Source organism: Thunnus thynnus, chromosome 7 (assembly GCF_963924715.1).
Source record: "Thunnus thynnus chromosome 7, fThuThy2.1, whole genome shotgun sequence".
NCBI lineage: Eukaryota > Metazoa > Chordata > Actinopteri > Scombriformes > Scombridae > Thunnus > Thunnus thynnus.
In genome coordinates, this window is record NC_089523.1 from 5,532,718 (window position 1) to 5,544,550 (window position 11,833).

Below are 11,833 nucleotides of genomic sequence, written 5' to 3' on the forward strand. Positions count from 1 at the left end.
TGTGTGTGTGTGTATGTATGTATGTATGTATGTATGTATGTATGTATATATTAATGATGTGTGTACAAAGCTGTCAGATATGAGTGGATTAAAACTATGGTGGTCTACTGTAAATAGTCTCAGACTAGTAGGTGAGCAAAATGCAAAGTGTTGCAACCGTCCCCACCTCTTTAAAGGGGCGTACAGAAATCGGCTGCACTGTCCACTGACTGGACAGCGTATGAGAGCAGGGTGATTTATGTGCGTATGTGCAGTACCCGGATGAGACGAGCACAGCGCAGCGCTGCCGGCGGGGCGGAACACCACTCTTCATCTTCATCTTCATCATCATCATCGACCCAGTTGGTTTCTAGGAACCGCCGACAGACCTGGCACACACACCACCGTGGTTTTTTTCACTAAAGATTTGTCACTTTGATTAAGTTCACTACTCTACCCGCATCTCGACACACAATGGGAGAGCGAGAGGACCTAGTTTATCAGGCCAAACTCGCCGAGCAGGCAGAGCGATATGACGGTAAGCGGCAGTTTGAGGGCCGGCTGGGAGGCTCGGAGCGGGACGTGTTTCTCCTTCTTCTAGCTAATGTTAACGGAGCTTTGCTTTACGAGGTAGCTCAGTGTTAGCCGCGGCTAGCCGCAGAGCTAACCTGACTGCGGCCACCCGTTTTTCTGCTAACTATTCACTCACACGGCTCCACGTTGGAAGATACTGATGTATTGTTGAAATAATAGCCAACGCCAGCACGGCTCTGTGTTTTAGGGGGAATTGTTCGGATGTGACTGACAGTGGCTAACGTTAGCGGAGGGGCTAAAACAAAATGGCGGATTAGCGGAGCGTGAGCTGTCAGGAGTTGCCTCCCCTGCACCACGCTAGCTCCATAGCTTAACGCTTTAGCTACTGGCTTGGTCAGCTACTATAAGCACCCAGTGTCATATTAACCTCCAGTGTAACCATATTAACGTACTTAATCTACTTTAACATTAGCAAGGCGTTAGCAGAGGACAGTGAGTGAGTGTGAGGGCAGCTGTTCACTTGGGGTGTTCCCCCTGCAAGCAGGCTGTACGGATCGATTGGGTGAAAATGACTCCCTCTTCCCCTCTCTGGTACACTCCTGTCAGACTGTCATACCATTACAGGCCTTGTAACGGTTAGAGGCTGTTTTTAGACGGCTGCCTGAAGCTACGGTCATACGTTGCCCGGTAACATTATGTGAATGTGCCATGACTCATTCACGAGTGTATTTACAGAGTGATTTATGGTTTACTGGCTTAAATGGCAACCTTGCCGGAATGTAAGTAAATCGAATTCATATAGTTGTTCTGCATAGGGTTATCAAATTGTAAGATGAATTTCTAAAGATCTTTGTCGATCAGCTAAGTCAAATACTGTACTCCCTAAATTACACCAGCCCCTGTCTCACGCTCACAGAGAATCAAGCCTGAACGATTTGATCAATTAACCCAATTTCATAATTTTATGAAGGTGTTTCCCTTAAGGTGATAATTAACTTTACTGGACATGCACCATCATTTGAATCAAATCAACCTTATACCCTGCCATCCATCATCAGTGGCTTACAATTTCAGCACACTGTTATGAGAAACATATCAGTGATGTAAGTAATTGGTTGATGTGTGTGTGTGTTTGCTGGATTGGTGCCAGTGAATAGGTCAAGGTTTGGCTCTGGTAAGGACGCCGCCTCAATATGAACTCTCAACAGCCTTTACCATGTCACGGTTAAACCTGTCTAACATATTCTGTAAGCTGTAAATGATTACCTCTGAGCACCACAGCAATGCCAGACCTGCTAATTTGTAATGCAAGGTTTTGCCCATCTGAAAACCCCCGTAGGTCTGTTAGGCACATTGAATTTGCTGTTAGGGCCATTAATGCTTATTGTCAAGTTAAATAATAATGTTTTAAAAATAGTTGCAGATGGCATACTTTTGGTAAGTTTTTAGGCGTAGTCAGGATGCAAGGTTGCAGAGAAACATTATCTTCTCAATAAAATGGTGCGAAAAGAATTCCGAGTGCTCACTGGAGTGCTGTATGTCTCCTCAACAGAGATGGTGGAGTCTATGAAGAACGTGGCGGGCATGGATGTGGAGCTCACAGTGGAGGAGAGGAACCTACTATCAGTGGCCTACAAGAATGTGATCGGAGCTCGGAGAGCTTCCTGGAGGATAATCAGCAGTATCGAACAGAGGGAAGAGAACAAGGGCGGAGAAGAGAAACTGAAGATGATCCGGGAATACAGGCAAACGGTAAAGCTCAGGATGCAACTTCCATGAACAAGCTGAGAACATGTACTTAAACATCGTCTGTCAGGAGCACTTTGTCACCATGTCTCATTGTCCCAAATATGTTTCTCATTTCAAAGCATCTCCGAACGTGCTAATGTGAGATCATTTTTAATATTAATAATACACACTATGAGCAGCTACTGGATAGACTGCATCTGAGTCATAGTTGGCAAGTTGTGCACTCTCTCTTGCTTTAATGAAGGGAAATAAGAGCTGGCTATTATTCTGGGAGAGGCCAGAGTGTGTCAGAGAGATGGGAGAGGCAGTTGGACTGCAGTCAATGATCTAATGGGATTCAGAGCTTCATTTCGTCAGTCATTCTCAGACTCCCTTGGGGGGACACATTTCTTCTATCACCATTACAGCACCTGGTGAGCGTTTAACACCTAAATTTGATCAGTAAAAATCGAATATTGAGACTGCAGCAGACCATAAGGATGTCATTAGCTTGGAGTTTAAAGAGGCGAACATGGACAGTCCACACTGACTCTCCCAGTCATGGGCAGATAACTCGCATAGACCCTTGCACCCATGCAGAAGCATAAAGTATAATTTGGACCTTTTAAAAAAGGGCCTTAGTGGCAAATGATCAGAATGTTTTTGCTGATTGAATAATCATTTTGTCGTTTTGGGGGCAGGTTGAGCAGGAGCTGAAGTCAATCTGTGGTGACATTCTGGAGGCACTGGAGAGGCACCTACTCCCTTCTGCTGTCATGGGAGAGTCAAAGGTCTTCTACAACAAAATGTAAGAGTATAATAGATAATAAAAATAAATGAATAAAACCTGTTTAGTTCTGACACAGATCTCTGAATAAGCTTTTGTGTTTGCTCAGTTAATTGACGGTCACGCACACATTCTCAGTTTACTTGTAATTTCATCATACAGTTCAGACTCTCATCCAATGAAAACATTACATGAGTCATGAAAGTCAACATTGTGGCCACTTCTCTTCTTCCCCAATTCCAGGAAGGGTGACTACCACAGGTACCTGGCAGAGTTTGCCACCGGCAATGACAGAAAGGAGGCAGCAGAGAACAGCCTGGTGGCCTACAAAACCGCCACCGATCTAGCCATGTCAGAGCTGCCGCCAACACACCCCATTCGCCTCGGCCTCGCCCTTAACTTCTCCGTCTTCTACTACGAGATCCTCAATTCGCCCGATCGCGCTTGCAGGTCACTGTTTGTGCGATACAATGTCTCTAGTGTATGTCTTAAACTTTCACCGACAGCGGTAAAGCAAGAGTCATCTGTTTAGCAGTAAATGTCATAAGTAGAGCTGCAATTGTGAGTCACTTAATCAGTTAGTTGATCTACAGAAAGTGTTAAGAGATTTAAACAATGCTACAGATTTTGGGAGCCATATTTCATTAGATAGGTTGGTCCAAAGTGTAGGAGCCCTGACAATAAAGAAGCCAGGTACGGCCTCTTGTTTTCAGTCTGCCTTCACTAATCCTCCCCTGGTTGCTGTGCATAACTAGACGGCCATTGTTCTGACTCGTGAGGCTGAAACTTTAGACTCTTTGTTCATATTCATGTTCTTCTTCTGTGCTTTTCAAGTGTAGAGTATTTAAAAGTATTCACCCTCTTGACCTATACATGTTTTATTGATTTACCACATTAAATCACAGTGGATGTAATTAGACTTCTGTTAACATGGATCAATTAAAAAAAATGTTTAAATGTATATAAGAAAACAAACTTATAGATTGATGTAAGTACAAGTGTATCAGTCTTTACCCATTCTTCTTTAAAACATTGTTTAAACTCTATCAGGTTGCATTATGATTGAAGAGCCTTTCACCTATTCTGGATTAGATTGAGGATTAGAATCTAATGTGGCCACTTCATGAAAAAATCTCCGATGTGCAGTCGTGATGAACCACTGAATGTGTTTCCTCAGGTTGGCGAAGGCTGCGTTCGATGACGCCATCGCAGAACTGGACACACTGAGTGAAGAAAGCTACAAGGACTCCACACTTATCATGCAGTTGTTACGTGACAACCTGACACTATGGACTTCAGATATGCAGGGAGAAGGTAAGAGGGTGACACACAGTACTGATATTGTTAGAGGACATTGTATTCATAAACTGTATCTGCACTGGTAGTGTATCTACCTGTTTGTCTCTGAAGAACTTTCTTTTTCCAGGACTAGATGCTGATGCACTGATGAACTAACTCACCCCTCACTCATCTCTTCTCACCCACCTAAAACCTTTGATATTGAATTTATAACATGTTAATTCTGTGAGCAGCTTAATAGATGTTTCTGATGATCCAGTCATTGACACTGCAAGACGCAGTTATTGCTAACATGTGATATTGTGCTTAAATTTTTACAAGAAAATAAAAGATTAGGATTGCCCCCCCGAAACCTGGTTCTGAATTAGAACTGCTTCTAAAACATTAAGAACCCGGGGTGTTTTCAAGGTCGGTTCTTTTATCGGTACTCGAAGAAACTGAGGAGTGAGAGCGGAAAATCATAATTTCTGGTTGCTGCAGCCTCTCCTCTCCTCTCTGTCTTCTGCTCCCTGTGTCGGTGTTTGACCGAGGGCGGGGCTGAGCTCCACACACACACACACACACACACATAGACAGCAGAGAGGGTGCGGTGGAGACAGTGAACCCAGTGAAACGAAAGGTAACGATTTATTCAAGGTGACGACAGCTATGCTCGTTACTGTAAGTGCAATTAAAATGCAGAAAGCATAAACATGGAGGAAAGCACTATTTTCAACTGCTTTGTCCGGAGTCCCTCATCCACCACCAGTATGTTTTGTTTTATTCTGAATTTATTCTTTTTATAAATAATACTTAAAAAAACAACAAAAATTCTTAAGTAACGAAGAGTATTGATAAAGAACTGGGCCAATGAGGAGTATCTGTAAGAGTAGTAGTATCGATAAAATCCAAACGATCCCTATGACAGATATATCTGTGTGTCATGGTGTGAAGGAGGTGTCATGGAGAAGAAGAAAAAACTAATTTGTGCGCATGATTCAATAATTTGTGCTCTGAGTTAAATACATAATGTATTTTGCCTACTCTCTTCTCGTCAGCTGACAGTTTGAAGATGACAAAGACGACATTTATGAACCTTTTATGAACACGATGACATCCGCAGTGTCATCAAAGTTTTTACAGCGAAACGTTGTGATCTAAAAGATAACAATGTTGTGTTGAACAGCCAAGACCCTGAAGTATATCCATATATATATCAGTCCAAGATCTAAATAAAACCATGTTAAATATGTGAATGTGACATGTAGATGCAAGACTAATAGCATGAGGGTGATACTTTATACTAAATCCAGAGCATGAATTACTTACCGGAGAGTAAGAAGTGTTCAATTCAGTGCCGAATTGCAAAATAGTGCGCACAATTTGTTTTTTCCCATGAGACCTCCCTGAGTCTGCATCATCAGATTTCATGGAGTGACATTACTTGAGATTGAGTTAGAATACTGTAGCTCAGCGGACAAGGAAGCATGTTGGAACCTGATCTGTAAAATAAAGGCAACAATCATCTAAAAATCAAAATCATGTTTATCAAAACGATGAGTCCATTTGACTTGTGTTCCAGCTGTGTGCACAGGCTTTGTTTGAGTACAGTTAGTACTGCTGGTTAAGACTCTCAACTAATTGGTTATGTGTATTTATCTTTTCTCTTCACACATGCCCTTTACACAGCGTACTCCCAGTTTCCTCTGTTTACCGTCCTTTCCTCCGTCTATGCCCGAGATAAATGAGTTTGAGGCTTCTCCTGCTGAGGTTGTAAGAAGAAACAGGCACTTACAGTGTCGGACCCCTCCACAGGGCTATAAAGTGCACAGAGGATCTGCTCATAGTGATCCAAATGAAGGCTAATGTGATTTCTCTGATCTTTAGATGTTAGATCAAAGTTGAGATACTGGAGAAAAATCAAGTAACAAGGAAATCTGGCTTTTGAAGTTCATCGAGGGTGACAAGTTAAGCCCCGATTTTAAAAAGCCAAAAAGCTTGATGAATACACTCACATTCATTCAAGCTTTCACAACCTGGATCATGCTACTCGCAGCGTGCACGTCCAGGTACAGAGTCAGTCTGTTGTACAATTCCTGTCTAACTGGTGTACATGAGGCTGAGCTGAAATCATCCGTCCTGCCTACCTGACATCACCTGCTTCTCCACCTGCCAGCATTTTATTCTAGGGCTGAAAGATTTGAGGAACAATGTTGGGATTTAAATGTAATTATTTCAAATCAAAGTACAGGTAGAATAAACCACAGGACTTAATTTGTTGCTAACAGTTGGCCAGTTATGGTAATAATGACAGACTGCTATTAAATCAAGAGCACTTCACAGCCCTGAAACCTGAAGGTCCAGATTCAGAGCTCTAAGCTTATAAGCCTAAAATGATGATATGATGCACTTAAAAGTTTCAACTCCTCCTACCAGCCGGCTGTGAAATGTCCAGACTTCCCTGCTTGCTGACTCAAGGACTTATGTAGGCCTATAAGTTTACTGATGTAGAGAGGTTTATTGCATAAATTGTTAATACCAGTCCTATTAAAAGACATGTCACAGTACATATGACAAAAGTGCAGTTACTAGCCTGCTAACTGTCTGACATAGACAACACCAGATTGTATATGTAGGACTAGAACTTGTTGGTTTAGCCACTATGTTGGTCTTTTATCAACTCATTATTTTTCAAACATCAAAAATGATACATTGTCTGTTTCCACAAAGCATCATTGGTCAGATGCACAGACAGCAACATGCTGAGCGCCTCATAACCAGACAGCCAAGATTTCAGTTTTTTTTTTTTCCACCAACTCTTTGAAATAATGTTAATTAACTGCCGCTTCAAGTTTCCCGGCAACGGTTGTCTTTATAGCCGCTAAAATCAACAGTTGCTGACTGTTGAGATACTGTTAATAATTAAAAAGGCAGCTCACAGGATATAAAATCTCACTCTTTCAAATAGCATTCTCTACATTAAAACAGTAAATCATTCAGCCCTGTTTTTGATTCCTTTTCTTTCCTCCTCCATTCATTCCAGCAGTTTGCATTCTATAAAAGCAGCTGTGTTGCAGAGCGTCCACCAGCACCTTTATTTCTCAGTGACTCATCATCTCTCTTGTCTTTCTCTCATTCCCTCTGCTGTAGAGTCCTAAAGGAAACAAACCTGACTGTTCATTTCCCATGTTAACTATACTTTGTAAGTGTTGCTCACCCAAGCCTTGCTGTGTGTGTGGCTGCCTTCTTTTCCTCTCATCACTAACTCACTCACGGTTTAATAATTCAATCCACTCACCTGTTGCTTTGTCACTCCGTCATTCAGTTGGATCTTTTATTAACTAGTGACAGGTAGAAATATTTTGATCTTCCCACCACAGTCAGTTGAAAAACAGGGTTTCTTGAGTTTGGATAGTTCAGCTGAGCCTGACTTATGTGTGTTTAGAGTAAGATTGTTTGTTTAGAGCGTGATTGTTCACTTAGTTGCCTGTTAAACTTGTATGTATACCAAGGAGGAGAGGTTTAGATCATGTTATTGGCATGTCACACTGCTCGCGCACACTTCACGGCATTCAGCCAACCGATCTCATGTGACTGTGGGTTAGGACAAAGCAAAGAAAAACCCCACTGATGTGTTTAAAGTAATAAAGCATTTGACCTTCTCTGTTAGAAACAAGTTGAAATTGTCAGATGTGTCTGCATGTGTGTTTTGTGTAGTTTCCACTTAGTCAGTTTTTGAGACACTATGCTTGAAATTTACATTTGATTCCACATCTCACCCACACCAGACACTGGGGGGAAGTTAAGTTTGGGTTCAGCATACAGGAAATTGCTGCAGTCTGTAATTAAGGACTATTGTTCTGTTTATACAGATTTTCACTGAAAAAAGTTCAGATTTATAAAAAAAAAAAAAGGAGCAGATGAGTTTAAACTGAATTTCACCCGAATTTTATATCCCCCACGCATCTGAAAGATGTGTCCTGATGCAAGAAGACAGCTGTTCACCAGTAAAAATAAATCAGATACTAATAACAACAACGACAAAGATGGGGGGGGGGGCTGATTTCTCCTACTGTTTTCATACAGATTTTCACCAAGAGTTTTGTATTATGATCTGTTTTATGTTTAATTTTCACGTGTTAAACATGTATTAAAAATAAGCCAATACATTCCACCATATTGTTTTTATAAAAACACCCTAGCTTTACTCTTGGCCACATTCCAAATCAAATGCCCCAAAGTTTTAATGTACCTGTGCTTGAGTTGATTGATTTTATTGGTAATTTGCTGTGGCGACACTGTCAAGCTTTCCATCATAACATACAAATTCATGAGGTCATTTTTAAACAATGTGTTATTAATTTCAGACAGCAGAAGACAAAAGCGGCCTCCTCACTCGTAGCCAGCGGCTGTGGATTATGTTAGCTAAAATGACAGCTGTTGCTGGTAGATTGTATCATCTGTACCTAGCTAACTGACTCCTTTTAAAAGCAAGAAACCTGTAAAGGGGAACTTAAATTTGCACATGATGGCTACATCTGTGAGCATTGTTCTTGTGTTGTATGTACGAATGTTAGATCCAGCTGTCACATCGTTCTAACACATTCCTGCTTTGCCTGCATATTTATTCTAATCTTTCAAACAGTGTGTTTCCGCTTTTAATGTTACAAGAGAAAAGGCTTTTAGGATGAGGAAGAATATGTTATCTTTACGTTTGCTGGAGTGTAAACTTCCCCAAATCCAATAAAGAGCAGGACGGAGCCACTAACAGTAGCTTTTTTAAAAATGTAACCTATAACCCCAACAAATGTTAATGATGTTGTATAGTGCTTCTTTGCTTTGGAAGTGATGCTTGGTTAGTGCTGTAGGTAGGTGCAATAACTGCAGCTTACGTTAGCATTAGCAGATAAATGCACTGTCTATCAATTTTATCAATTCCTTTGTTTTTTGGGGTTTTTTTTTGTTTTGTAAAAGCTAAAAACAGACAACACCCTCCACACCGTTAATATACAGTGTTCGGGGGAGGGGTTTAGCAATCAGTCAATGGGTTTCTCTACCACACACGTCAGGCCTGCCTGCCTCTGACTCAGCATTAGGGATGAAAAACATGTTTCTGACTGAAGCGTTTCTCTCCACCAGGTGAAGAACAGAACAAAGAGGCACTGCAAGACGTCGAGGATGAGGCCCAGTGAGACTATGCCACCAACAGCCAACAACTTGAGACCCTCCCCTCACCTCCTCACACTCCTCGTCCCTTCACCTTCGTCCTCCTCATCCTCCCCCACCCACCCCCACCCCCCCAACTCCTCTTCCCTTTCTGTGAGTCACCCTCCTCTTCCTCTCCTCCTTTTTCCTTTCTTCCACCTCCGCAGCTCCAAGACCCAGCAGGGCCATGAAGCTAACAAATTTATTTTTCTCTTCTTTTTTATTTTTATATTAGCCCTTACATCATTCAAGAAAATACCACTTAATTGAGACAGTAAATACAATGTTAGAAAGACAAAGATAAAGAGAGTCCCTGGATTGTTTTTTTTTTTTTTTTTTTTTTTTTTTTTTTTTTTGTCCTGGTACAAGCGGTTCTGAAATGTTATCTTTGTTTTCATTATTGTATTTTTGTTTGTTTTTTTTGCTTTTTCCTCAATATTTTTATCAGTTGCTGGATGTATTGAGAATTTTTTTTTTCTTAATGTAATTACAGAAATTAACTTTTATTACTGATAATGTTGACTATTAGTTATGGGAGCTATTTTATCTCTGTTTTTAGTGAAATGTCATGCGAATCATTTTACCTTTTTATGGGCAATTTGAAAAACTAAAAAGTGCCCTTTTTGTTAACTTAGTTTTTCAGAGGAAGTTGGCAAAATTCGCGATATCCACGTGGGGCAAAGAAGTGCTTAACTTTTACACCATAGTGATTCTGTTGTCATGTTTTTGTAGTTGTCTTTGGACTGTACTTTGTGCTGAAATACTGTAACTGTGCACACATGCTGAATCTCTGAAGGTTGACTTATAGCTAGCTGGTGGTTTTAATTCATAAAAAAAAAAAAAACTTGGGAGTTTTGTCACTTGTGTAAAAGACAAGTCTCAATTTGGCCCCTGCTCCTCGACAGACAGCCCTAAAATCAAGATTGTCAGTGCTTGCATGAGTTAGCAAATATTCTTTTCTGCTGCTTTTCCCCTACTTTGTGCTAAAGCTCCTCTAGGTTCAGAGGTTTACTTTCTTTGTTGTTTCCTTTGTTTCTCTTCTTGTTTTGCTTCATTATGTGTAACTTGGAGCTGATTTGTACTACTGGATATCTGACTGGAGCCACAGACAGGGAATCTGTATTGTTCTTACTGAAACACAGCATGGAATTAACATTAAACAATCTAAATTAAACATTACAAACTGTCTGGTTGCTTTTATTCATTTCAGCCAATCACCCAGTTTTTGGAAGACACTCATTTTGCAGTTTATCTTGGTTGAGTGTTATGTGAATAAATAAAACTGTCCTGGGGGATCTGTTGCTACCGTGTCTCAGGAAGTCATAATTACTGGCTTGCACTCCAGGCTGTTAACATTCACATTATAACCTTGTTAGAATGAGCTGAATACTTTATGGACAGGTGTTTCTTCAGTGTCAATACGGGCTTTCTAAACCCCAAACAGGATGAGCCTCCCATACACAGAGCAAATGTTACTACTGAATTCTGAGTCGGCAACTGTGAGCGTAATCTTAAATTTATATGTTCTATTTATAGTGTTTGAGAGACAAATGCAATCTTAATGCCTGCAGTTTTGCTGTGACAGTGTAGCTGATGCCTCCACCGCTCCTGAGCCGTGACTGTGTAAGCTGCTGATTGAAGTGAGTCAACATTTTCACTGAGATGTTTCCAGGTGGCTGAAGCAAAGATCACAATATTGTTTTTTTTTTATAATGGATTTGTGACCTTAGTACAAGCCATAATCTTGCCTGTGTAGGTATACTCACCAAACCTTCCTCTGCCTCTATTTCATATTCAAGCACACTCACATGTTTATTCTGAGAAGCCTTAACCTTTTGCCTTCCTAGTTTCAGTTGCTTGTAACCTCTGTAGCAGCTGGGGCCTATTCTACTGTTACATCACCCTTAATAACAGCCTGAGCTCAGTGTCTAAATGTAGACTCACAGGTGAAAGTGGAGGAGCCTGTCAGACAGAAGGCTTTCACTAACAGCCAGTCAAAATGACTTCTTTTCGCCGGCTGTGTCCCTGCTGAGAGACGCCGGTCAGGAGCCATCTGGGTGACACATTCATGCTCCCAGAGGACAAGCCTTTTCCATTTCCCCACTCTTCTCAAATGGTATCCTCAATAGATATTGTCTTTCTATTATAATGGTGAATTTACATTATATAACTTTAATTACATTGTATATTTTCCATTATGTGTGTTCATGCTCCCATGAGGATGCGCAATAATGCTTTTTATGTTTTTGGTGACCTGAGCTTTCAGATACTGGCAAATACCAGTCCTTTATATCAGCAAAGCAATTTTTTGGATAGGAAACT

The 11,833-nt window shown here is 40.9% G+C and overlaps 1 protein-coding gene across 2 annotated transcripts; it reads left to right on the forward strand.

The window, feature by feature from the left end:
- Positions 1-253: 253 nt before the first annotated feature.
- ywhae1 (tyrosine 3-monooxygenase/tryptophan 5-monooxygenase activation protein, epsilon polypeptide 1) lies at positions 254-10,699 on the forward strand. Of its 2 annotated transcripts, XM_067593966.1 has the most exons (7): positions 254-517; positions 2,066-2,265; positions 2,943-3,049; positions 3,272-3,478; positions 4,206-4,342; positions 7,457-7,508; positions 9,446-10,699. In XM_067593966.1, the coding sequence occupies exons 1-6, from the start codon at positions 454-456 to the stop codon at positions 7,462-7,464; spliced, it is 723 nt and encodes a 240-aa protein (XP_067450067.1). In that variant the 5' UTR covers positions 254-453; the 3' UTR covers positions 7,465-7,508; positions 9,446-10,699. The 2 variants fall into 2 exon arrangements, with proteins under 2 accessions (XP_067450067.1, XP_067450066.1); XM_067593965.1 differs by lacking the exon at positions 7,457-7,508.
- The last annotated feature ends 1,134 nt before the right edge of the window (positions 10,700-11,833 follow it).

Bases quoted from the DNA above. Each gene is read 5' to 3' on its own strand.
- ywhae1 (XM_067593965.1), top strand. From the start codon at position 454: ATGGGAGAGCGAGAGGACCTAGTTTATCAGGCCAAACTCGCCGAGCAG. The intron at 3,050-3,271 runs GTAAGAGTATAA...CCCCAATTCCAG, and splicing joins AAGGTCTTCTACAACAAAAT to GAAGGGTGACTACCACAGGT. The intron at 4,343-9,445 runs GTAAGAGGGTGA...TCTCTCCACCAG, and splicing joins TTCAGATATGCAGGGAGAAG to GTGAAGAACAGAACAAAGAG.